We start from the raw sequence: 27,992 nt of genomic DNA on the forward strand, positions 1-27,992 counted from the left end.
ATATATGCCTGGCGATAGCACAAAAATTTCAGACAATAAGTCTATTGATGAGAGTATACAATTCGAAAAAAGCGCGGGAAATTCAAATGTTACAAGCGTATTGTGCTTTCCCGATTCTGACTTAGTTTTTCCATGGTTTCAAAGTTCTTCTAGTCTACGTAAATCCATTGCAGCTCTGATGATCCCTTAGGCTATATTGCAACAATTTTCAATGACCTTTCATATACAAAGTATGCCCCTACTCCTTCACAGCTCAGTCATATAAAACTGTCATCAAGATTGTCACCATACAATCTACTCTAAGTAGCTAGCGCATTGGCGTAATGCAAGTGGTGTAAAAACTTTCAATCAAATCTTAAATCCCCTAACCTGTCGCTGTCTCTTAAAACAACATGCAACACCACTTGAAACGAAAGATTTTACAGTCAGAGCATTGGCGTTGAATTATAAGCAGTCGAGCAATGCAGCATTATTTAATGTGAAATTATATGTTTTAAATTTGCATAATATACACAACGTATACACCGTCATATGTACATTTATGTATGCAAGTACTGTGTACACAGCGTCTTGTTTTGAATGGAATTTAATTCTTCATATCACAGCAATTCCATTTTTTCCCATCCAGTTACTTTATATCGCTGTACGACTGCAGATCGTACAAATTACTATGAATTAGACACTGTAGCGTAAATAATAAAATGCTGAACAAGTGAATCTTACTCACATCATCTTCTCTGGTTTATTGTGCTCTTCAAACCATGTGTGAAATTTCATTTTAACATTTAAACATCGCATGTCGAAGAAGGCATTCTTCTCAAGTTATAACTCTTTTGCTTAATCGTTTCTATTAAGGGTCTGTCGTCATTGTGTTTTGTTCTGAGTTAAGTTTTCTTTTCTGTTTACAAATTTCAAGTTGAATAAATTTGACAAATTTTATATAGTCTAGCGATTAGATTTAGGCTTGGTGAAGTGACTGTACGGAGAAAGTTTCAACAAAATTAATCGCATAAGAAGTTTATCCACTCAGTGTACTATAATAGTTGTGTGCTGTGTACATTGCTGTAGAAAACGGGATGCATTTTGGATAAAGTAATTAAAGGATATGGTGTGATTCAAAGTATGGTGTGAGGTAAGTTCTACTAAAATATTGTACAAATAGATAAGAAAGTGTATGAACGTGAACGTGAATTAAGTCTCCGTATAAACAGTGTGGAAACAAAGCATCGAATGTCTTATTTTTACACCAACTGCGATTCTTCTGGATATAAAATTTGTTTAGCAGAAACATTTACCGACGTGCCGTTTCGAGTAAAGAAATTAATAGATGGAAAGTGAATGCAATAATTCAGTTTCTGTGTACACTGTTTCTCAACTTACTTTAACGAGTTTTTCCCGAAAATATCGGGGTGGCTGGACAAATATTTGCTTTCCGATCTACACCAACCAGGGCCTAATATTGAGAAATATTTCACTAAAACAAATCACCAAATTTCTATAGCACCAACTGTATATATGTTAGGCACACGACAGAGTAAAGTTAACTAGGCAGGAGCTACTAGATTATTCAGGTCCCTAGTCAACCTGAATAATCTAGTAGCCCAATATTTTTTGCGAATAAAATTTTTCAACTTATGTCAATGTTCATTTGAGTTCATTTTCATACAGTGTATTAGGTCCCTTATTTGACGTTACGAAAATGAACCGCTACTGCCTGGTTTATTTTACTCTGCCGTGGTTAAGTAGCACAAAAAAGGTTCAAAGATCCGTTTAATTTACATATTGAAACTAAGCTTCTCATTAGCTGAAGGTGTAGATTATTCCCCACATTTTGAGTGAGTAAAAGACGACATTTAAATCTCTCCGCTAATAAATAATTCACGCTGCAAGCGCGTGTTTTAGAATTTATTGAATTTTGAGTGAATCTGTGGATAACAGTGCCTATATTCGCGAAAATATTTTCACGAAGTTTTTCAAATTTTTGCGGTTTTCTCAAATTTTCACAAAAAACTTTTTGTGAAAATTTACGAGAGGAATTCGTGAAAATCTGAGAAAATTCGTGAAAATATTTTCGCTAATATAGGCACTGGTGGATAAACAAATGAATTCGAAAATAAATTACAACGCACTTTGACATGGGGATACGACGCGACGTTGTGTTTGGTTCGGGGGTCTCACTTTAAATTTTAAATTTTACGGCGTCAATTACAAAATGCAACCACTGACAAATTAAAATGAAAAATCATATATTTAAATGTGTGTGACAGCTTCATGTACAGACAGTAAAAAGGGACTCTCAATGTCAAAAGTAGAGGGACTCATAACATCAAAAGAAGCAAAGTTGCCGTTTTCCTGTTAGTGGTGTGTGTGAAATAATTTTTCAATGAATATCGCCTCATAATTCCCAATGAATGAACATACCAGGTATGGCTGATTCTTCAAAATCTGTCGATTTATCCCGAACGCACTCATTACTTTTGTCAAAATAATATGAAAAGCGGTGCGTTAGAATCCTCTTTTAAAATCGTTATTTCCTCCAAGGTGACATTAGACCATACCTGGTTGGTGATTAATTCATCTAAGTAGCCTACCTCTATGCAAAATTCAGATCTAGAGAGGGTCATTTGTCAAAAATACATTGAACGAAAACAATATAAATAACTACTTTTCTATGCATAAAAGAGTACACTTGTATTTACTAGGACTCAACTACATCCCATTACTTACGTTCCTTACATTTCCCTAAAAAAGCATTTTATGTAAAAACACTTGCAACCAGGCAATCGCATCAAATGAAATTAGACTTGTTCATCTATTTCCATTATTTGAATGAATTCCAAATGGATACAAATGCACCTGGTAATTCGTAGAAAAACCATACACAAAAACTTCCAACAGAGTGTTTAATTTACGTACACCCCATTATTTATACGGCAAAGAGAGTGAGTGCATTGGATGGTACATTGTACAATTTAAAGTTTCATAGCAAAATGGAACCACCAACCATCGACAGCAATTCGACTGTGTGTTCATTTCCGAAATTGGGTCAACAAGGAAATTTAAAATATATTTTCTACAACAAAAACACCGAACGATGATGTTGCGAAATTGTATACTCCAGACCTTAATGAATAGCTAGTTTGAACTAGTTGGATATAGTATTATCGTTAATGCAAAGGCAGTTAAGAATGGAGCTGAGTACTTTTTATGGTAATTACTGCACATAAGGGATTAGGTGCATGCAGATATAGCATTTGCATATTTTCGTTTTTAGTATGTCAATATACATAATATACAGCTTTTAACGCTTATAGATGATACACATCATCTTACAAGAGAGTTATGCAATCAATATTGCATTGCACGGGAACACGAAATAACAATTTCCCTGGAGTGCAGGCGAGAGTCGTGCTTGGGTAGTTTTATTCGTATTGGCAATTTGTCTACCTTTAGCACATGACAAAAATGTCGCCTCACGAAAATAATATCCAATGCGATTCGTTTGCCTAAATTTTTGTTAATAGATTGATACACAATGAATCTATTAATTCATTTGGTTTGCCGCATAGATTTGGATATGGGTGGAACTTATTACTCATTTTTGTCGTATCATCGTATTCCAATTTAGTGGCTTGTGACATCAGAACTACAAAACAATAAATTCATTACAACCCAAGAATTGTAATAGTAATTTACCGTGTATTGCGAGAAAGTATTGGTGTGATGGAAACAGTATTTTACATGACTAGGGATAAAAAGATGAAAAGTAGAGTTTTCGTGTGAATTTTGTTGATCCGAAGCGAGGCCGATGTCAATAAACACACTAGAACGATACTTTTCATTTTTATCCCGAGTTATGTAATGGATTTTATCGCATACGCGGTGTGATTCACCGAAAAAATTATTCACCTAGGATATATAAACAAACATTATACTTCTGTAAATTGTCAAAGTGTCATTCGCATATCTGGTTGTCTCGTTTTCGCTTATGCGATAAAAAAGAATATGCACGTATGACAAGCCGTCTCGGCAAGCCTCGACCGCTTTGTCATACGTGCATAATATTTATTATCTGTCTAGAACGATAATCTCGAGCGTATCCCTCTAGGGAGTTTTTGTTTATCTCGATATATCTGTTCTCGACAGATAAAATATGATATGCAGCACCTATAAATTAAGATTGGCTCACCTAGTTTGTGTATATTACGTAGGTGGAAGCACGGGGTTTCAGGGGGTTTCGAACATTTAGTTTTTTCATGTTGCAGATATTGCAGTGTCAAATTCTGTCCAAGATGTGACATATTTGCAAGGTATTGGCCTTTTTCACAAAGTATAATCAGCGTAACCTTCGTAAAAAGAATCTTGAATCTGACAAGAGCACGTGTGCCAACGTGTAAAAAACAAATGTTCAAAACCCCCTGCTGAACCGTGGCGATCCTATTGTCAAACGGACAGTACATAAACAAATTCCATCATTTATTGCCAGACTGTTATTTTGACGTCTAGGCATTATGGCCCACGCCTTCGGCTAGGGCAATAATGTCCTGCACGTCAAAATATCAATCTTGGCAACAGGTGCATAATATATATTACATTCTGAGGGCGTCGAAAGTAGTGCTTGAAACATGAAAAGTACGGTTCTCGACGCATGTAGCATGTAAAATACTATTTCATGCTAGGGCTGTGTTTTGCCTTATTTTCTCCCCTCAAGAAGCCATGAGAAAATTGTGTTTTCTTGACGACTGGTCGAATGACACTTCTAGTAAGAAAAGTTTCTATTCCGTGGTGAGAAAATGGAACTTTTATCATTCGAACTGTCACTTTGCTTATGTGTTCGAAAATGGTATGGCGAATCGTTGTTTTCTTTTCGTGTAAAACGTTGTGTTCACCTCTGGGAGAAATAGGAGATTCCACCTCGAGCGAAATTACGACCCTCGCTTAGCTCTGGCTGCAGACATCTCTCTTGTTTAAGTTTTCTCCCCTCGGTAAACAAATAACTATTCCCATTACTAGTGACGGAAAAGTCGTTTCCGCTGTATATGCACCAACACACTATCCCCTATTACAGTAAAATATGTTTGAAAATAGACCCATCCACACACGGTGTGTTCTTTCATTTTGTTTCCTACGCTCTCGGTATACGTACACAGCACACACCGAGATTGGTCTATGCTGATATACTATTACATAACAAGGGATAAAAAGATGAAAAGGAGAGTTTTAGTGTGTATTTTGTTTGTTGATTCGGGGCGATTAGCACTAGTTACGCGCATTACACTAGGTCGTATCGATCTGCTATGTTCTCAACTGGGGTGTTTGTATATCAAGCGTCATTCAAATTCGAACCCAGATTGGAGTCATTATGAGTGGCTAAATACACAACTTTGATGATACTTTGATTTTCTGCTAGCGCCTCACAGATTTTCATAGCTGAATACTTCCATCAATTCGTGAAGTAAAGTAATTCAAATACAAATAGCTATTCAGCTATGAGAAATTTGACTGACGTAAGCTGACGTAAAAAATTTACTGAAGGTCTTGCAGGCCCGGACTGGCCATACTGGGCGTTCGGGCGATTCCCGAAGGGCCTTTTGCCTTAGTCGGGCGAAGTCCCGACGAGGCCTTTTTTTGAATTTCAGCCATTTATTGTTCAAACAAATGAAGTCCATTTTAGCGAACATAGACAAAATCTTTAATTTCCTATCGAAATTTTTTTACTGAGGCCTTTCCGTTAATTCTTTCTTCGATTTCCAATCAAAATTTTCCTACTGAGTCATTTCCATCAATTTTTTCTTCGATTTCCTACTGAGGCCTTTCTTTCAATTTTTTCTATGTTTCCCAATCGAAATTTTTCCACTGAGGCCTTTCTGTTTGTTTTCCAGAAATGCCTCAGTAGGAAAATTTCGATTGTAAATCGAAGACAAAATTAACAGAAAGGCCTCAGTAGGAAATCGAAGAAAAATTTGAGAGTAAGGCCTCAGTAGGAAAATTTTGTTTGGAAATCGAAGAAAAATTAACAGAAAGGCCTCAGTAGGAAATCTAAGAAAAAATTAACAGAAAGGCCTCAGTAGGAAATCGAAGAAAAAATTGAGAGAAAGGCCTCAGTAGGAAAAGTTTGTTTGGAAATCGAAGAAAAATTAACAGAAAGGCCTCAGTAGGAAATCTAAGAAAAAATTAACAGAAAGGCCTCAGTAGGAAATCTAAGAAAAAATTAACAGAAAGGCCTCAGTAGGAAAAGTTTGTTTGGAAATCGAAGAAAAATTAACAGAAAGGCCTCAGTAGGAAATCGAAGAAAAAATTGAGAGAAAGGCCTCAGTAGGAAAATTTTGGTTGGAAATCGAAGAAAAATTAACAGAAAGGCCTCAGTAGGAAATCGAAGAAAAAATTGAGGGAAAGGCCTCAGTAAGAAATCGAAGAAAAAATTGAGAGAAAGGCCTCAGTAGGAAAATTTTGGTTGGAAATCGAAGAAAAATTAACAGAAAGGCCTCAGTAGGAAATCGAAGAAAAAATTGAGGGAAAGGCCTCAGTAAGAAATCGAAGAAAAAATTGAGAGAAAGGCCTCAGTAGGAAAATTTTGTTTGGAAATCGAAGAAAAATTAACAGAAAGGCCTCAGTAGGAAATCGAAGAAAAAATTGAGAGAAAGGCCTCAGTAAGAAATCGAAGAAAAAATTGAGAGAAAGGCCTCAGTAAGAAATCGAAGAAAAAATTGAGAGAAAGGCCTCAGTAAGAAAATTTTGTTTGGAAATCGAAGAAAAATTAACAGAAAGGCCTCAGTAGGACATCTAAGAAAAAATTAACAGAAAGGCCTCAGTAAGAAATCGAAGAAAAAATTGAGAGAAAGGCCTCAGTAAGAAAATTTTGTTTGGAAATCGAAGAAAAATTAACAGAAAGGCCTCAGTAGGAAATCGAAGAAAAAATTGAGAGAAAGGCCTCAGTAAGAAATCGAAGATAAAATTGAGAGAAAGGCCTCAGTAGGAAAATATTGTTTGGAAATCGAAGAAAAAATTGAGAGAAAGGCGTCAGTAGGAAATCAAAGAAAAAATTGAGAGAAAGGCCTCAGTAGGAAAATTTTGTTTGGAATTCGAAGAAAAGTCAACAGAAAGGCTTCAGTAGAAAAATGTCGATTGGAAATCGAAGAAAAAATTGAGAGAAAGGTCTCAGTAGGAAAATTTCGATTGGAATTTCAAAGAAAAATAACACAAAGCGAAATTTTTTAAATAAATTTTTCGTTGGTTGTACATTTTTAAATTGCAGCCTTTTTTTCGCTTTTAAAAATAAAAAAACTTTTTAAATTCCCCTCGAAAATGTTTCTTTGAGCTATTTCCACAATCTTTTTTTTTTTCTTTTAAAATTTTGCACCGCCAAATCGCTGCGCCCTAGGCAAATGTCCCAATTGTTCGTGTGATGTGGCGGAACTGTGTGATTCACTTACACTGTGGAAATTACACAAAATTTTCAATCATAAGAATCGAGGGCCTAATTGGAAAAAGTCGCCCGAACGGAAGGGCCTTTTGACTTTTTCCCCGAAGGGCTTTTTTGAGCCAGTCCGGGCCTGAGGTCTTGTCATACGTACTATACAAGTCAAATTTTCGAGTTTACTGAACGCAAACTTTTCAATAATATTTTACCAAGATTTTCCAATACTCCTTCATCTCCCATTTCCAGCTTACAACTTCAAATAAAAATTGTGCAATTTTATACTCTCTAAATACAATTGGACAGGATAGTATTACCGTTGCTAACGGCAGGTTAGCCTATATTTCAATAAATTCTTCCTTTTTTGGTAATTAATTCAACTCTGCATTTTAGCTTTGCTTTTCCCTTTGCCAACATTCTCATTCATTTCATAAAGTAGATTAAGTGCATGCAGGCAGACGATGCATAGATAATGTTTTATACTTTTGTAGCATGTCGATGATAACGTTCGCCGGTTAAAGGTATACATAATCCATACACAGTTAACATGATTACATACATAGGCGAATACGAATATGTTTTGTAATCAATATTGCATCAAAGACGCTTTAAAAGTGCACTCTGGCTATATGGTTTGGATCAAAAGGAATATTTTTTTATTTATTTCTCGTTATACATCCAATTATCTGATTGATACAAATTTTAACTATATGGAGCACAGATCTAGATCGTTGTAACTATACCGGGTCTCTGCTATAACAAATCTCGTACATGTTAGAGGTTTTCTTGATGCCGTATTTCAAAGCGGTTATGCAAATCAATTTTCCTTTTTAATGGGCACGTTGGCTTGATTTATGATTGTGAAATGCATATGGGTCTATTATTGAAGAAATAAATTCGATGCAATTTGTTGTAACATGACGAAAATTTGTAGAACCTGTTGTTGTACATACATTTTAGTGGCATGCGATTGTAAAGTCTGTAGTAAATTAATCGATTGAGGACAGTTGTTATGGAAGACTGAACTTAGGGAAACGGTTAATTTTATCAGCTATACTGTCAATGAACACAAGAATAAGCAATGAGTTGTATGCTCATACTAATGAAGTAAAAGATTTTGTATCATACAGCAGAATATACAAATGAGGTAACAGATAATAGATATTTTCACTTCGTTCGGGCTAGAGGGACGCCGCGAAACATGAAATAAACGCACTTCAAGCTTGAGTGATACTATAAATAGGGTACTGAAACTTGACAGTGTGTCACACAACTGACAAACACTGTAAAAAAACCGTTTCATACAAAATAGTACTCAAGCCTAAAGCAGTAGTTGTTTTCAATTTTGCCTTGTCTGATTGCAGCCTTTGCCTTCGATTCGAGCTGCACCACTTAGTGGACCTGCTTAGGCAAAAAATCGTGCATCTTACAAAATCGTTGCAACGATGATTGTAGATTGTTCAATATCGATTCATAATTCTAAATTGATATGGGGCCAAGACGGCAGTTCAATGGTTCTCTGGTGAGCGGCCGTTATGCCACTTTTTTTCTATGATTTTTCATTCGTAAACCAGAACACGGTGGGGCTGAACGAATTTTAAATAAACATGTCCACTTCCATATCTTTTCATAGCTGAGTTAGGGGAGACATGTACTATTCAACGGCACATGTTGCAGGTCCAACCGCAGAGCCGTTTCTGAGAGCTAGGAATCGGTAGAGGGACAAATGATAAGATCAACCATGTAAAAATTATTTCTCTCGGTCACTTGGTCGCAGAGCGATAGAAGCTGAAAGTCGCAATTTTACCTTCTTCAAGGGGTGATATCTCAACGACGAAGCGCCCAACCCAGCACTGTAATAGCGATTCTAGACTAGGTTAATGTGTTCTTTCGAATGGCAATAACAACATTTTGAAAGTGGCCTCTTATGGTACACTTTCAAAAATGTTAATTTTTGCAACATGTGCCGTTGAATAGTACACGCCTCCCCTAACTCAAATATGAAAAGAAGTGAGATGGAAGTCGACATGTTTATTTAAAATTCGTTCAGCCCCACCGTGAGAAGAGATATCAATCCACTTCCAAAGGAATGGTGGAATTTATTTTTTGACATTTAAATCCAAAATATTTTTTTCTCAAAGGAAAATCCCTTAAACCGATAGAAAAACCGTAAATTTGCAAAAACTTTCTTCGTAAGGTTAAGGAAGAATTTACCGAGCTTCATTTTCGTTTTTCATTTATTGAAATCAGGCAGCTCGTTGTGGAGATATGTCTGTAACAGTGAAGTCACCACATGTTCTTCATGTAAAAATACATCGAAATTATTATTTATTTAGAATAAATAATTACACGTATTTCAATGACAATCGACTTTAAGTTGTATTTTCTGTTAATTTTAGTAACTCAAGGCGTAACCGAGTCTCATATTTACAAGGAAACATGCTACCTGTTCAAGAATTAAAAGATTTTGAAGGCTCTCTGAGTTTTTTTTGTATTCTCTTCAGGATTTATCGAACTGTTGAAGTGGTAGTGGGTCAGTTCCTAAAATTCTGTCACTGCACGCACATGGACACCATGTTCCCAGCTCTAGAACGTAAGTATTATGAAGGAATTCTGAGGTTTTATTGGGTTCTCTTCTGGACTAAAATTCCACAGCTTTAAAAGGTATGCCATGCTCTCAGTTCTCGAACTTGAGTAATTTAAAGGATTTGTCAAGTTTTTCTGGATTGATATCTCTTCTCGTTTACGAATGAAAAATCATAGAAAAAAAAGTGACATAACGGCCGCTCACCGGAGAACTATTGAGCACATCAATTTAGAATCAGGAATCGATAGGGAACAACCTACAATCATCGTTACAACGATTTTGTAAGATGCACGATTAACTCCTTTTTTCAGCCTAAGGTCCACTATCTATACTTGTCAAAAAAAAAATCCAAACAATCTACTTCTGTTTCAAAACGCTTGCCGTTTCTAATAGACTAAGAAATGAGAATAGAAAACTTCGTTACTAATGTTACAGCTGACAAACAGTTGTCATTCTAACAACTTTTGGTGTCCATTGAAACCACAAAAATTGAGGCAATTTTTTTTCTTCTTAAGGACTGACTCTTACCAGGTCCTATTTTCATAGATTAGCTTTATCAAAGTACTCAAAATTCTTAAAATTCAGGAAAATTCTCGAATTAAAAATTTCAAGAATTTTCAAGATTTTCCAAAATTTACTTTTTTGTGAAATTGATTCTTGAAAATTATTTTGAAATTCTTAAAAATTTCTTGAAAATTCTCGGAATACCAAAATTTTCAGGAATTTCAAGAATTTTCAAGAATTTAAATCCTTTAAATTCCTGTAAACATACCCTGCATATGATGTCATAATATGCAGAATCGACTTTACATGTAACAAACAAAACTCCAGCGACAGAATAAATTTTATCCGAATCGATGAATCATTTTTTTTTAGAAAAAGATAGCTATGCGCGTCCAAAATGCACAAATGAGTTTCTTATCTTTGTATTTTATTATGCAAATAGCAGTGCTTATAAAAAAAATACTGCCCTGAGCTCCAGTATTTATACAACTGATTTTGTACGTAATTCGAAACGTCTTTGTTTACCTATATGATAAGAAAAGAGTTTAAAAAATTTGTTTTCTTTATTTTGCGGTTGATATATACTATATCGGAAGTCACATTCGTATTAGTATATTTGGTTGACAATGCTTCGTATGTCCGTATACAGAAACAGTAAACTTACCTGTGTAAATCACAATTTCGTAGTTTACGGTCTGAAGCTAGACACAGCTCTAGTTTGAACGGTTCACTGTTCTGTACAATTGGAATTGGATTTCATCTGTTATCGACAGCGACAACAAAAATCATCAAAAAAACGTGGCTGTTGCGGTTTTTTTATAGTAAAATGTTGAACCACAATGAAGTAATAGATTATTTTATGTTTGTCATACCTTTGATGAGATTGTGGCATTGTTGTAAATTTTTAATAATTAATTGGAATTGTGTCTCAGGTAGGAACAGTGGCAACCAATCGCTTAAAAGATTATTGTATCAAAACAGTTGCAAAAATTCTGATCGAAAGAAGTAGTAGATTTGATATTAATAAACAGGTACTGGTGATATGGTTGTCGTGAACGGTTTACAGTGGAGACTTCAGTTAAATCACTAAAAAAACGGCAACAAGTGGATATCGTAAAGACTAAAGAAGAAGTTGAACATCCTGATTTTGTTCCATGTCTAAACAACTATAGGTAGTTCCTTCTCAAAGGAAATGCAACCAGCGATAACTTATATGATACGTTGCTAATTAAGCTCTCAAAACTTGAAACATTAACATTTTGTTTATTGAATTCAAAAAGCAATATTGCCTCATCAAGAGAGTTGATATTCGTTAATTATGTCCTGCCAACAAACCAACAAGCAAATAAACATTCGCACAACATTTGCATATTCTATATACGAATTCCGACTTTTTATGCTCACACTAAAATGCCTGCGTTTTTTCTGTATTTATTTTACATTCGAATCCAGCTCGATTGTAAACCCAATATCTTTGCATTTCACAATGTGTAAATGTTTATTGAAAAATGATAATTTAATTCTTCTGTGTCGTAGACTCAGTTAAAACTTTATAAGCAACCGCACACACCGCACGGCGTTCGAAACACATCTATAAGCAGAAACAATTTTTTTTTATTAGTTTGAAATATCGCGAGCTTGTGGTATGAACTCGTGCACGTTTTATGCGATATGGATCGGTTTTGTGAATGTGTTTCTCGTTGAAATGCCTAAAAATTGTGTGTAATCTTGCGATTAGAAAATTATGAAGAAAATGTGAAGAGATTTGTGTTCATCGATAAAATAGCCTATGATATGCCGTACTTGTGGATAATAGCTACGTGTTAATCATAATCGCTTCGGCAAGGGCTAACAGCGTTTACTTCTGTTTCAAATTAATAGTCACTAGATCATATTAAATGTTCAGTTCGGTTGCGGTGAGATATCAATGAGATGAATAAAATGAAAAACGAAGAAATGAAATTGGATTTGTGTATTTACATCTGCATGGGATAGACTAAACAACAGACATTTAAGTAAAAGAAAAATCGTCCAACAAAATACGATTAGCTTGTGACGAAGTTTCGTTAAAATAAATGCAAAACTGAGCATTACTTGCATCAAATAACCTTCCTCAAATTAAGTGTGTTTATAGAGTAAATCGTTTACAGATAGTTCTACTGTGACGTCAGCAACAGTTAAGCTGGTTATGGTTTCTGGTTAATATTATTTCACTTCTACTTAAATATACACAGAATTGATTTCCATTTAGTCAACAAATTAAGTGGTTTGTTGAATGATGTTACATCATCATCATCATGTGTGTATACGAGGAGACCAAGTTGTTTTATTAGTTTTGGTCAATTAAATGTGTCTCAAATCAATTGATTATTATGGAAAAGAACGGAATTCTTGAAATAGAATTTTAGCCTGTGCAGTCTGTGCGGTCAGTAAATCTTGAAAAAATGGGAAAATCATCTAGTAAGCTTGGTAAACGACGGAGTCAAAGTAAGTAGCGGAAAAATCATTTTCATTTTTCTTATCACAACCGTTCTTCACTCGATTCGGTTCGATTGACCTTCAATCTCAGTTAAAGTTAGAGCAAGCTTACAAATCAGTTCTCATGTTACTTTCGACTTATTTCTTTTTCCGTGTAATTGGATCTCTGAAAAGGTCTTACGGCTACGACACTCTTCGAAGCCAACTTCACTCGAATAAACTTTTAAACTGTATTCTCTGAACTTTTCCTTTAATACTGAATACAACATACATTGCAGTGAAATTTAGTAATTCTTTTACTGCGATTATCAACGTCAGTCAGTACACCACCCTTCCATAACCACTGTTCCGAAATTCGCCTCTGCTCGATCTAGTCTTTGTCCTACCGCCATCACAAATATCACATCTTTTCGGTTTGTATTTGCGAATATAAGCCGGACCTGACGAACTGCGTGCAAAACGGTTGTACCTTCCTAATGAGCCTCCCTTGGATCGATTTCGTGACGGTATGCTTCGAATGAATGGTTTCCGGTATGTTTTTCTCCCCATTATGGATGAACTTCGGGACGGAAGTCTTTGAATGGATCGATATGGATTCCGGTTGAATGATCTTAGATATCTTGTGCCGGATCTGCCCCGTGATGGAATTCGTCTTAGGGATGAACTTCGAGATGGATATCGGTTCAGGGATGAACTTCGCGACGGAATTCTTTGAGTCGATGGACTACTGAATAGATTCCGGTTGAATGGTCTTCTTGTGCCGGATCTGCCCCGTGATGGAATTCGTCTAAGCGATGAACTACGCGACGGAATTCTTTGAATCGATGGCATCCAGTATAAATTTCGGTTGAATGGTCTTCTTGTGCGTGATCTGCCCCGTGGTAGAATTCCTCTAAGGGATGAACTTCGAGATGGATATCGATTAAGGGATGAGCTTCGCGACGGAATTCTTTGAATCGATGGACTCCGGTATGTATTCCGGTTGAATGGTCTTCTTGTGCCGGATCTGCCACGTGATGGAATTCGTCTAAGGGATGAACTTCGAAATGGATATCGATTAAAGGATGAACTTCGCGACGGAATTCTATGAATCGATGGACTCCTGTATGGATTCCGATTGAATGTTCTTCTTGGACCGGATTTGACCAGTGATGGAATTCGTCTAGGGGAGGAACTTCGCGATGGAATTCTGTGAATCGATGGACTCCGGTATGTATTTCGGTTGAATGGTCTTCTTGTGCCGGATCTGCCACGTGATGGAATTTGTCTAAGGGATGAACTTCGAAATGGATATCGATTAAGGGATGAACTTCGCGACGGAATTCTTTGAATCGATGGACTCCTGTATGGATTCCGATTCAATGTTCTTCTTGGGCCGGGTCTGACCAGTGATGGAATTCGTCTAAGGGATGAACTTCGCGATGGAAATCGTGACGGAATTCTTTGAATCGATGGACTCCGGTATGGATTCCGATTGAATGTTCTTCTTGTGCCGGATCTGACCAGCGATGGAATTCGTCTTCGGGTTGAACTTCGAGATGGAAATCTATTAAGTGATGAACTTCGTGACGGAATTCTTTGAATGAATGGACTCCGATATGAATTTCGATAGCGAAATCTTTCAGAAGATCGACTACGAGACGGAATTTTTCCAAGCGATTGACTACGAGATGATCGCAATCCTGGATATCTATTTATTAATTGTTTCGATCTCGAGTATCTGCCACCATATTGTGAATACATTTCCAATTTTAATGAAAAAAAAACGTTTGTCTGCGTTGAACAATAAATTTAAAGTGACGACTTTTCCAGGCTGCAACGATTTTCAAGGCTCACTCACATTTATTGATTCGATAGAGACTGCTTCGTTCAACAAAACAAATATTTAATGTTGAACCTGAACCGCTGAGTTAAATCGGTTCAAGTACACCATTATCGTCCATCCCATCACATTAACCTTTCGCATTCGGCAGGAACATCGCAATTAAAAAGACGAAGATAGCGCAAGAAAATCGACCGTGAAGGAATCTTCAACGAAGATCATGTGATCGGAAAAAAGTGCAGCAATGGGGGCTGGTGTAAGACTACACCGACTACACTTAGAACTAGGTCACACCTTTTGGCCGGGTCAGACCACTTGACTGAGACTTTTCTAAATGTATTTTAGATCAATTTCATTGTATTTTCATTTTCTATTGTTAACCTTCAGATGCATCACTGGAATCAGTTAATTTGTTACATCTAGTAGATGCGAAATAAGTTTTCTGAATGTTGAACGAGGACTTTTTCACAAAATAAAAAAGTGCCATAGATGTTCTTCTCTTACACTTTTGTACAAAAAAGGAAGTTCCCGGTACTTAATATACCTTCACATGGTAATAAATGAACTTTTTTAGTTTTTGGTTGATCGTTAAAAATAACTCAGTTTGCCAATATTTTCGGTAAATTGGTACCAATTTCGTCTCTATAATAGAGAACGTCAGATTTTTTTAACGCTAAATGCCATAAACTAACGCTGACGCTAAATTCGTACGCCAATGGCAAATGCAGACGATAAAGGCAACATTAATGAGTTTAGATTTATCAGTTTGGGACGATCATTTAAGATCTCGAAACACAGATCTGTTGATCCTTTGTTTCCATTCCCGGTCATCATGTAAATCATGGTAGCCTTCCTGTTGCCGATAGGAACCTGTCTAAGATGTCAGGTCCTATTGCAGCAATTTCCGAAGGAACCACCTCGTAGTCTCCGAGCATCCTGCGTCTTAGTTGAAGAAATTTGGGGCAGTCACATATCAAGTGTGCACCCGTTTCTTCTTCTAGGTCGCAGGAACATCTCGGAGTGTCCGAAAGCCTCAACTTATTCATGTGCCGATTCAGCCCGCAATGTCCCGTAATCGCTCCTACTACTCTTCTAATGCGATTTCGGTCCATTTTGAGCAAATCTTTGGCCCATTTTTTGTTAGGCTTAGGGAAGAAGCATTTCGTGTGAACGCCTCCGTTATACGCTTCCCAGCGTTCTGCGTGTTTACGCTTAACCCAGTCTTCCAGTGCTCTTTTACACTCTGACTGGGGAATCGGAAGGTACAGTTCTGGCCCGTTTGCCTGAGTCGCCGAGCCTTCTTTGGCCAGCTTATCTGCTTCCTCATTTCCCTCCACGTCGGAATGTCCTGGTACCCAGACCAAATTGATCCGATTGCTCAGACCAAGAAGGTTCAGGTATTCCTTACATTCCTTCACCAGCTTGGAGGTGACTACGGGCGATACGAGTGCCTTGATCATTCCTATATTGTCAAGACATATAAGGACCTCTTCGCCTTGCGTCCCTATAGGCAGAGTTTCATGTGCTCCCATGAGTGCCGCATAAAGCTCCGCCTGAGGTACGCTGGCGATCTCTCCCAGGTGGAAGGAATTGCCTAGCCCCGTTTCGGGGGCATACACTCCAGCTCCTGTTCCATTTGGAGTTTTCGAACCGTCAGTGAATCTGACTTTACTTCCCCTTGATAGGCCAGTAGGCCAGCCGTTAAGCCAGTCTGCTCTGCCTAAGAAGGTAGCGTCGAATCGCTTCGTGAAGTCAATCACCGGTGTCACCGAAAACTGGGCTTTCTACCACGCCACATATTTTCCCATGCCCTGCCCGGAAGTTAGAAGTCCACAAGCCATTTTGCACCAACCGATCCGCCGTGGCGAAGGCTCTAGCCTGAATTATCAGGTCGAGCGGTGGTACATTCAGCAGTGTCTCCATGGCCGCGGTAGCTGTTGAGTTAGTCGACGCCATGCTTTTAAATTTAACATCTGTGAGGCCACCAATATCAGGCACTTTTTCATCTCTGAATATATCAGCAATCGCTGTTTGAAATTTAAAAATTAATTCATTGCCATAATTCTAAGGTCTATTAATATGAGATTCGCCATATTTTTATTCCAATTCGAATTGATTCTATTTCATATTGCAATGCATTTGATTTCTTACTTACAATACCAAAAAAATTAAATTTCATCAAAGAGGCTACGATCAACAGTGTAAATTCCCGTTTTTCTGGGATAGCTTCCAGATCCTTGTCCTACATAGCCCATTTTCAAACTTTCATTCCACGCATTTAAAAAAAAAAGAATCATCCGAATTGGTTGAGTACTCAAGTTATCGTGTCCTCAACGAAAAATTGTTCCCCACATTCAACGTTTTTCATAGCATTTTATACATTTTTCTTACACCAGAAAATACCGAAAAATTTGGGTAACCATTGGTCCACACAGCTGGACGAACGATTTCGAGGATTTGCTCAGCCGGTTAGCCGTGAGTCTCAGATTTTCGTTTTTCTTTTTTTCTTTTTTTGTGCGATTTGTTTTGGTTTCTTTTGCAACGAATTTTGGTTTTTTTCGTAAGTTGCGTTCTGATTTTCTCTGTTTTTCCGTTTTAAATTGGCAATTTTTTCCGTACAATCATTCGATACTTGTTCAGGTGAATATTGCTGGTCAGAAACAGTTCCGTTGATAGACCACTCCATAAAATTGAACATTTCATTTCGAAGTTCCTGCCTTTTTAACACGATGCAAAGTTCAAAGAATACTTTTCTCGAATATTGCCGAGGAAAGCGGTAAAATTCTTGTAATTTATCAAAAGCAACGATTCCTTGAACCAATATTCTCCGGTATGCAAAGGCTACGTTGCTTCAACGCGAACTGAAGTAGACCAAATTGTTGAAAACACGACATTAGTTCTGTAACCCGGTACGGCTATCATCTGGATAACGACGCCAGTATTAAACGATAAGCTTATGTAGCGGAAAGTGTGTCCAAAATAATGAAGTAAAAGATTTGAAACAGAAAAATGATAAGTTGGTACGCCTGTGGCTAGATAGAATGCGTAGAATTCGTATGAAGGATGACAGCTGAATTGTATGCTAAAGAATGTGAGAGAATTTCACACAATATTGGGGCCTGGCTCTCCAATAGCGGCCAGCTGTCATCCTCATGCACATTCTATCTCGCTACAGTCGGATAAACTTATTATTTCTCTGATTTGAAATGATTTTTTTTGAAAATATTTAGTTCAAATGAAGTAATATATCCTATAGCAAGACTTCTGGTATGCTCGCCGAATGTGTCAGGTCACTAAACAGTACTACTCCTGCCGGCAAGCAAAACAATGCATTCGTATAAATAACAGTAACACTAAATATCTGATCAATGTTAGCCGCACCAGATTAAAATTATTCACGGGTGTAGCTACTGGACATTACGGCTTTAACACTCATCTCACTAAAATTGGAAAACGAACAGATCCGAGCTGTGACCAATGCGGTCATAATTCGGATACGGCTCAACAATTTCTTGTGCAATTGCCCCGCTTACATCTTGAACAGAAGTAAGCATCTAGCTGGTTACATCATGAATTATCAGTCCGTTCAGGCCCGTACATTGTGAGTACAGGAAGATTTCATAGCACAGCATATGCTTAAATAAACTATAGTAGCACAATGGTCCCAATGGAGGCATCCGTGCGCGTTCATCTACTAGTAGACGAACAACTATTCCTTAATATATATAAACAGTACTCATCGAAACGATGAAAACAAAAATCAGCGAAAGCCACAGTGCTTTTCAGCTTTTTATTCAAAACTTTCAAACTTTACTGCACGGAGCCAAAACAGAAGGTGCAATAAGGAATAAAAATTTGCGATCGTTTTCCAGTTTTATTTTTGTATATTGCACGTTATAATGTTCGGTGTCGCCAATACTTCCAGAAACTCGTTTCTCTTGCGGAGATACAACTGACACCTTAGACGATTCGCTCCCTAATTCGAAATGTTCATTTTCTGTTTGTACTCCGGGAGTGCCACATTATTTATTGGTAACGGCAAAGATTAGTGGGATGCATTAAACTCATAAGAATGAACTGGTAAGACATTTTATTATCGCCTATATATCACATCTATGCGTCGGAATTTACAATTTTGTTCAGAAAATGAATAGTTTTATCTAATTTTTTCAACTTTGCTCGAATGTCTTCTCGAATTTCTTTCTGATCGTAGTAAGAATACTCCAATTGACTGCTAAATGATTTGACGAAATTCGAACTTTCTTTGTCGAATTCTTTTTTCGCATTCAGAAATTGTTTTTTCTTTTTATTAGACAAACCGGCTTTTTCTTTCAATTTTTCTTTGGCTTTCTGAATTTTATTCCTTCTCAATTTCAATTCATTTCCGATATAATTCTTCATCGCTACTTGAACTCCTGTTAAGAATTGTGTCAGTGTGAACGATAATGATGAGAAGGAGGAGGAAACGAAGGGACAATTTTTCTTACGTAATTCTCTGCTTTCTTTGGAGGTGGGGAAACGATTTTTTGATTTAGGAGTCGATCCTTCATCCATCTCGATAAAATAATTTTGTGTCTTTTTTTGCGAAATAATTATGTTTAAAAATAATCTGACTTTTTACTAATCGTGGTAATGCGATAATAGGCGCGACAATGAAGTAACAGATTCAACCGCTACTCTGAGTTACTTTATATTGTCAGTGACAATATGGATGAAACTCTGTGATGAAATACTATACATAAAATGATTAATAGATTATGCACCTCTGTCCTCGATTTGAACGCCTTCGGCTGGGTACATAATCCAAATTTGTCAAAATAAACATTTTGGACAGAGGTACATACATACGCTCAACATTTACTCACAGTTGATTGGGGTATAAAACTCCTAGATTTCGCCCAGCGCTCGTTATGGGCAAATAAAACTCGGTTCTTTTGAGCCTTAAAGCTGGACATTTCATTGTAAATGACTAATGAAGAAGCTAATATTTGCTAGTTCTTAGAAGTTGCGACTCGCTTTCAAGGCTCATACCGATAAATAGTACATTAATTACCAATAAACACAAGAACTACTATTTCCATCATTTGCCCCATTGATAAGTAATGTTCTATTGCTCATGTACATCGGTGTGATGTATCTCGACGATAACTACGTAATTGTCAGAGAAGTTTATACCCTGTCCAGTCCACTACTCTCTTGAATAAACGCACGAACGAGGACGGTCAAAATTGGTTTAGTAATCGGGAGAGCACAAACAAGAAAGTCAGTCAAAATTATGTACGATAATTGTAGCACAGATTAAGATTGGCTCGTTCCGTATGTGTTTTGTATGTAGATGGAAGCGCGGGGTTTTGGTGGGTTTTGAAATTCACGCCGTAAGTGTGCTTAAAATTTGAATTTCAAGTGAACGATTCGATGAAAAAGTGAACCGAAAAATACATTTCAACGCTTCCTTGTATGAAAATGACGCTGCGTTAGAAAGTATTACGCACTTGGCACGTTCCATTTTGAATTTCGCACTTACGGCGTCAATTCAGTCTCTATGTTGCCCATATTGAAATGTGAAACACATGTCCAAGGCCTTTAATTTGTGCTAGTCGAAGTCCCTTTTCACCAAGCGATCAACGTAAGGGGCCATTCAAATAGTGCGCACGCACTTAAGGGGGGAGGGGGGTCTGAAATTGGTCTGAAAATCGCGTGCGAAACGGGGGGGAGGTGGTAAAAAAATGACCGCACACTGCGTGCGCACTTTATGAATGGCCCCTAACCTCCCAAATAAAATATCTTGCTATTGTCAATACGTGTGGCAAAACAAAAACAAAAACCAAAACCCACCAGAAACCGGTGGCGATCACTTGTCAACGGACAATACATAAACAAATTCCTTAATCTATTGAGCTAAAGAGAAATTATATATAGTTACATTACTTTACTTGGGAGGTAATGAGGCTATTTTACGCATTTAAAAAAAAGAATCATCCGAATCGGTTGAGTTCTCAAGTTATCGTGTCCTCAACGAAAAATTGTTCCCACATTCAACGTTTTTCATAGCATTTCATACAGTTTCAATCACAGTGAACTTTTTTGGTTACCCACATTTTTCGGTATTTTCTGGTGTAAGACCCTGACTTTCAGTCAAGGGAATTATTGAAGTTATCGCCGCAATTTCAGAGTACATTTAAAAACTAACAGAACTAGCAAGACTGTCGATCATTTGTAATTTTTACTTCACCAAGTCTGTAAAATCAGTCAGGATTTCTACAGACTTGGTACCAATAACGGTAATAATTGACATGGTGAAGTCGAAAAATGAGGCGACGGATTCGGGAAATAAAAATTCATCAAATCGTTAATGCCGAGTGCCTAAATCGAACATCTAATGTAACTGTGGAATACAAACTCGGCCGACGGATGCAGGATTTCTAGTGGATCCAATGACAAAATGTTTCTGGCTAATAAAAAATACAAATGTTCAGAGGAAGTGGTTACAGTAGCCGCAATGTTATCGGTGATCTCGTCAATATTCTACCGGATTAAACATGGACATACGGCAAACTGTTCGACAGACGAGTACATTGATCTGGCGCAGACTCCATGAAAGATTACCACACTGAATGATACATTTGCTTTTGATTATATTTCGAGATCTAACATACATTCAGGATAATTACACTTCAACCAAAATATCATATAGATATCACTGCATCATCGTCTAAAATTGCGAAACGACTGACTGAACGGCATGATGCCACCACATTTTTCACATAATTTCGATGGAATGTTCGGTTGAGTGGTGAATCGCCTCGTCTTCATATGATAAGTCGAATGTTTCCTTTTTAAATCAGTCAAGAAATCAAAACAACTCAAATCTCTGCAGTCCATTGAACTTTCGCTTTTGTTTCTCGCTAATGGTAAATGACAACGCTGACTTGCAAATGCAGAACCTCGTGATCTGTCCAGATACTTGTTGTACATTTCCATTGAGCTTAAACTTTCACTTTGTCCTATTGGTTTCAATCGAGATGGAGTGGTCTGACGTCCGGATAGCTTTCTTCCGTGTACTGGGATTCTCTCAGTAGACTGACGACGAGACAACGTATTTCCAGTTCTTTGATTTCTCGAAGCTCTTTCGGTATCTGCATTCAGTCTGGAAAAATTTCGACTATTTCGCCGTGAGTATTTTCGCCTCAAGTGATTTATAGGTTGAAAACTTGGTGACAATAATGATTCGTATGATGGTGGTGCTAGCATTCTGAATGGTTTAACAAAAAGAATAGAGTTTTCTGTTGGACAATAAATTTTAAGATGAAGTTTTCCAGTGGCTGACTCACAAAAATTGACTTTGTAGAGCCTACGTTGTTACGTATTTAACCTTTCACAGACGCCTGTAAAATCATCGAACCTATTACTTCTTATGATGTGTGCAGGTGTTTGATACAAAATCTTTTACTTCATTAGTTTTAACATCCAGAATCCAATGCTTATTTTGTCCTTGCTGTTAATAACAGATGACACAGTTGTCTGCAGGATACAGACTGGATTTGTATGATTCGTTGTACGCTGTAACCTACGTGCTTATCACATTGAACAGAAAATTAGGTCTACATTCATGCTTTGACAAGGACTTTCTTTATCACTAACCTAGTATGATCTCCTATGGAATTGCGTGGGCTTTATGTTTGATCATATCCTTTTTTGTCCCATGTTCTTAGGCATGAACAGTTACGGAAACAATTTTTCTCCGTAAAATGGAAGATAGTTTTTGTGGGTGAAATTTCTGAACTTCTGATTTGTACCTACCGGACAAAATCCTGCAGGATAGACCGCAAGATAAAACCTTGTTAACTCATGTATGTTCCAATAATTTTTCAAGTGTTTCCTACATCGATTTGTGAATTGAGGTACTTTTATTAAAGAACAAGCATTTTACCTCTTCTTCATTTCTGATAAAAACAGGACTTTGGACTAAATTGATGATTCACATGATGAAAACTCAATACATTTTGATAGAAAGCTTTTCTGTGTGACAAGACTTCTCCAGAAACTGTCTGTTTTATAGGTTTTTCCCAATTCTTGTCGATTAACCTCTGGATTTATGACTTATTTGAGGCCACCACGGGCGAGACCACATGTCAGTTCCTAAAAATAAGTAATATGGTCCACCGTCTCCCAATCTCAAGAACTTTGGTACAATAAGGAATTAGTGGGAATAAGTAGGTCAGGTTCTAAGACAAAACAAGCCACTTTTTTCGACACAAGGTCCTGCATTAAACTGCTCTTTATTTTCGTTTCCAAAAGTATCGACCCGTCCTACCTCATGTACTTTCGAATGTTAATTCCGCACAACTAGTTGCCCATTTTTGTTTTAAATCGATTACCGAGTTCATGACATTAAGATTAAGATAGGCATGTACACACAGGTACAACTAGATAACTTTTGGTACAGACAAAAACCTAATGTAAACGACAGATGAACATTTCTGATAGCCTAAAGCAGTGAAACGTACAAAAAATAACCAACCGAAATCAGTAAACGATGTCCATGTAATTATACGCTAACATGCATTTTACATTCTTATAATTTAAGATAAAAAGATGTTGCTGGCAGTCGTGTATAATACCTACCTACAACAGAGATAACGATTTTTTTCTCTCTCTTTAAATTGTTTGAAAAACACTTAAGCAAATATATTGAAATGATATAAGAAATGTGGACGTCCTTGGGAGTACATAACATTCTGTGCTCACCAATGTGTTTCTGTGTTCTTGTTCTGAAAAATTATTAAAATAAATAAAATTGTAATTGGTTTATCGCGAGGTCTATATCGTCGTGGATTTGTTCATTTTTTTTTCTCATTCGTTCATAAAATACCGAGTGCATGACCTGTCGTTTCGTATTACGCACGTCATATCAGAATTAATTTTTATCGAAACGGAACAATTTCAGTTCGTTCTCGTATATCGCATGCATATTATTTTATATTGAAATGATGCTCGCATTCTTATCGAATCAATTCAACTACATAAAACCAAGACAAAAAAAAATTAATTAAATCACCTTTTTGATGCTGGTTGGATATCAAGTTCAATCATTTTACGAGATCGTCAGGTTCTTTATGTTAAATGTTATCGAGATAATCGTCTGTGTTAAAACTCACGTCAACATTTTTTTTAATTGATATGATTCAGACATTCAGATAAGAAGATACACCATGGAAACAGTAAAAGATCTTGTAAAAGATTACGAAAGTAACCTGAATGGCATGTGATTGTTTTTACGTAGATCTAGATTGGAAAAAGACTAAATGTGATCAGCTTTTGTCGTTTAAACGTATAATGGAACATCATTGTTTTGTACCAGCCGTAAAATGATTTTCCCAATTTTATTCAAAATTTTCCCTCTTTTTCTCAATTTTCACATATTTTTTCTAAAAAATTTTTCGAGCAATTTGGGGAAAAGATGTAAACAATTGGAAAACCTACATTCTGCACTACCATACAACGCTAAAAAACCTTAGAGAGGTGAATTTGTGAGAGAATTTCGTATATTTTCTCTTACAAATTCGCCTCTCTAAGATTGTTATGCGTTGCACGGTAGATCACCTCTAAATATTTTGTAAATTTTTGTAGTTCCACCAAAAACTGCGTCCAGAACTCCATAGAGCCACTTAATGACCACCTAGGGATCGTTCAAAGACGGCCAAAGAGGATGGACCTAAATTGTGACAGGGGACAGGCGGCCTGTCACAGGCCCAATATTTGTTTCGAACGCCACATTTCAACATTGATTTTGTTCCATTAAGGAACAGAAACTTTTAGAACACTTTTAGACACTTTTAGAACACTTTACACGTTTGGCCAAATATGAGACTTTGTGACAAGGGCCCACTACTAAAAATGAGAAAAAGAAAACTCCGAACGTCCTTTCATAAATTTCCTATGATTGGTCCACGACATGGTAAAGTAGCCAGACAGGAGCGGTTCATTTTTCGAAAGTCAATTTGGGGACCTTGATGGGAGCAATGACTTTATGTATAATGAATATGGAATGTAACGGGGAAATTAAAAACCGGGAAAAACCGGTTAACCGGTTAACCATTTCCCGGTAAATTTTTTCTCGTTTACCGTTTTTCCCGTTTCCCGGTTTTTCAGAATCGACGGTAAATGCATTCAAATGAACACTTATTAATGAATTTAAAATGAGAGAAAACCAATTAAGTAGACTCACTATATGAGTTAAATGTTCATCTTCAATCAGTCTTTGTCTTAACTGTGGCCTTGATTAGTGGCATGAAGTTTAATCAACATTAGTTTTCAGGCTGTCACCCCGCTCATAAAATCTTAAGTTCATCGGTTGTAAACACACTAGGGCCTAAACTTACACACAGACGGCTAGCGTATCTCCTCAGGTTATTTAAATTAAATTAGTTTAATTTTCACTTTGAATATGTTGTATCGAAAGCGTATTCGATGCTTGGATTCATGAAACGAATGTGTTACGGCTTTACCAACTTGAGCGAGCGCTTGTTAGTGTCTACTGTGCACTCGTTCGCTCGCATCTTGAGTATGCCTCGGTTGTATGGTATCCCTGGCAAACCGACAGAGTAGCCAAGGTCGAGTCGATACAAAAGAACTTTGTCATTTATGCCCTCCGTAGGACTGTTAGGAGAGACGCTAATTACAGGCTTCCCTCCTATGTGTCTAGGTGTAAGACTCTCGGGATCGAGACTCTGTCGAGGCGAAGGCTAAATCTGTGCGCATTTTTCGTGCATGATCTTCTCAGCGGTCGTATTGATGCTTTCGACCTCGCTTTAAAGTTCGTTTTCATGAGTGTTTGCACGTTCCGACTCATCGCACGTTTTACGGCTTTTTCGAGCCGGTTTGCAATTTGTCCAGGATTTTTAACAATTTTAGTCGTTTAGTTGACCCGCAAGCCAATAGGGTCACGTATCGCCGTTTGATCAAGTCTCTGTCAATTGATTGTGAACTGAAATTCGCTGTTGGCTCATATGCTTTCTGATACCATAGCCGGGTAGTTGGATGAAGATTGGTTTCAGTATTGCTACAGTGAACGACATCTCAAATGTCTCACTGTCATTTCTTTCAGAGAATGTCATTGTGAATATGCAATGACACAATAAAATTCTCAGAAAAATTTGACAGTGAGACATTTGAGATGTCGTTCACTGTAAGACGCGATCGTTATTTTTCTTATTCAAGTTTTTTGTAGTGATAGTTGGTTTTCGTTCTAAGTTTCGTCAGGTTTCATTTGTTGTTTATAATTTTTAAGAGTTTGATTGTTAATCGTTGTAATCGTTCATCATCAGTTGGCAAACATGCTGTCGATGATTATTCCGAATAAAATAAATAAATTATCTGGGAGTTATCGGGTCTGTTACTTGTTTTGATTGAGGTATATTCATCCGATTCTTTCAAAATCTCTTACTTCGTTTGTTTTAACACACTTTTTGCAATATAAAGTCGCATCAGCTAGATTATCAGATTATTAGTTTTGTCGTCTAGGTTGATAACAGATGCTTAGGTCCGTTTTTTTTTTCTCTGTCAGCTTTTTCTAGAGTACTGTTTTGTCTTTCGTAGTGTACAATAATGTCAGTACTAGCAAAGCTACTGATAGATTTATTGATTCTGATGCATGATTCAGCTCACTTATGCATTATACATCCGCAAGCGATTATCACGCCGTTCCACTTTATTATAACGTCATGCATCAAACAACCATTAATATTGTCGCCTATGTATTCGGCTCAATTATCGATTTATTGAATGGTTTGGTTATCTCAAATATTTAACCAAATCATACACTAACACACAACATCACCTTTGTTTGTCATATCAAAACATTTAAATAAAAAGATAAATGTATCTATCAATGAGTGCGTAGAAGAAGGGAAAAAAACGCACAAAAAACACTCGGCTTTCGATGCTTCATTTTTTTTGCCTCTCTCAACTCAATTTATAATATATTTGACGCGGTGGAAAAGTATGACGATAGATAAAAAAAATGCTAATCTTGTTTTATACTAATAACTCTCCGTAACATATGGGCTTTTTGTCTGGCCTGAAACACAATGTTGTGGTTAAACCATGATTTAGTTGCAAAATATCTGCTGTAAGGTGTTATACAAAATTCATAGACTAGATATTGTGGGTTTTAGACATATCATGTCCTATACATGAAGTGATTGTATATGCAATTACCTTTACGAAAACATTATTTGTGTTGAATCAGTGGAATTCCTGGTACATACGTAACAGGTGTGGAGCTTGTGCATGAGATTTTTTCGATGGAATTAGAGAGAGTAGTGATGGAATCATGAACAAAGATATTGATGCCACACGGACACATCCACATTATCGTACGTGCATTCCAATTTCTAGCTGAAATGGAAATGTTATACTCGATAGCTTTTCCACGCGACTGATATGACTTATTTGTGTGTTTTGTGCTATCTTATCACTGATTTTGATTTATATTGACCAATAAGTTTGATGGACTGTGAGAATTTTCCAAGGTTTTTCACGATTTCATTTAAACTGGAATAAGTAGCCTGATGGGCTGAACCTTTACCAGCCGTGCTAAGATTGTCATTAGTGCTTAAAAGTTAAACTTTTCAGATTTTCATGACTCGATTAAAATAATGTTCCAGTGAGACTGATGGGTTTGAACAGATTGACGAGTAATCTTTTAATTCATTCGATTTAACAGTATGCCAACGAGATAATCAAATGTAACTTCTCGATGGAACGAGTCAACTAGAGTTTACGATATCTCATTCTGTCATTTAATCTCGTACCATTAGAAAGGACTATAGTCAAGGTTCTGAAAGAACAGGTTAAGGCTGTGTGTAAGGACAACTCGAAGAAAATAATTTGTCTCTCTTAACTGGAATTGTCGTATAAACTGTAATAAATTTAGATGGCTCTACAGAGAAATGTGGATGCCACAGCCTTTGTGATCTACACTGATATGACTTTTGATTTTTTATTTTCAATCGTCATTCGCATAAGTACAGTGGTACATTATACCAAGGCTGTAAACTTTGGGGAAGTCAAAGGTTGGCCCCCGAAATTATGGGCAAATTTTTGTATAAGGGTTATCCTTGCATAATGCTTGAATCAAGGACATGATTTTTCAATTTTTAGTCTAGTACTTCAAGTCATTG

The 27,992-nt window shown here is 36.9% G+C and overlaps 2 protein-coding genes and 1 long non-coding RNA gene across 10 annotated transcripts in view; 1 reads left to right on the top strand and 2 right to left on the bottom strand.

Annotated features, from left to right (window-relative positions):
* The first annotated feature begins 935 nt into the window (after nucleotides 1-935).
* LOC119078924 (breast cancer anti-estrogen resistance protein 3 homolog) overlaps nucleotides 936-27,992 on the top strand; it is a 52,987-nt gene continuing 25,930 nt past the window's right edge. For 2 of the 6 annotated variants that reach the window (XM_037186660.1, XM_037186663.1), the window contains exon 1: nucleotides 12,046-12,995. In XM_037186660.1, the coding sequence (XP_037042555.1) occupies nucleotides 12,953-12,995 (43 nt within the window). In that variant the 5' untranslated portion in view covers nucleotides 12,046-12,952. Of the gene's footprint in view, nucleotides 1,133-12,045; nucleotides 12,996-26,940; nucleotides 27,085-27,992 lie in introns of those variants that run through there. The other 4 variants (XM_037186661.1, XM_037186664.1, XM_037186662.1 and 1 more) reach the window with 4 other exon arrangements.
* On the bottom strand, nucleotides 13,223-14,805 carry LOC119078937 (salivary glue protein Sgs-3-like). 3 transcript variants are annotated; one of them, XM_037186684.1, is made up of 3 exons: nucleotides 14,538-14,805; nucleotides 13,891-14,507; nucleotides 13,223-13,785 (listed from the first exon to the last, which is right to left on the bottom strand). In XM_037186684.1, the coding sequence occupies exons 1-3, from the start codon at nucleotides 14,727-14,729 to the stop codon at nucleotides 13,305-13,307; spliced, it is 1,290 nt and encodes a 429-aa protein (XP_037042579.1). In that variant the 5' UTR covers nucleotides 14,730-14,805; the 3' UTR covers nucleotides 13,223-13,304. The 3 variants fall into 3 exon arrangements, with proteins under 3 accessions (XP_037042579.1, XP_037042580.1, XP_037042578.1); XM_037186685.1 differs by having other exon boundaries at nucleotides 13,223-13,475; nucleotides 13,674-13,785; nucleotides 13,891-14,805; XM_037186683.1 differs by having other exon boundaries at nucleotides 13,891-14,805.
* Nucleotides 18,882-19,485, bottom strand: LOC119078949. Its single transcript, XR_005088089.1, has 2 exons — nucleotides 19,296-19,485; nucleotides 18,882-19,223 (listed from the first exon to the last, which is right to left on the bottom strand). It is a non-coding gene; the product is annotated as an uncharacterized LOC119078949 (long non-coding RNA).

The sequence above is a fragment of the Bradysia coprophila genome, unplaced genomic scaffold (genome assembly GCF_014529535.1).
Source record: "Bradysia coprophila strain Holo2 unplaced genomic scaffold, BU_Bcop_v1 contig_297, whole genome shotgun sequence".
NCBI classification, from domain to species: domain Eukaryota; kingdom Metazoa; phylum Arthropoda; class Insecta; order Diptera; family Sciaridae; genus Bradysia; species Bradysia coprophila.

Excerpts from the sequence above, each read along its gene's own strand:
- LOC119078937 (XM_037186683.1), bottom strand. The coding sequence starts at position 14,729 with ATGTATTCACAATATGGTGGCAGATACTCGAGATCGAAACAATTAATA. Across the intron at positions 13,786-13,890 it reads AATCGATATCCATCTCGAAG|TTCATCGCTTAGACGAATTC; the intron begins TTCATCCCTTAG and ends TCCGTCGCGTAG.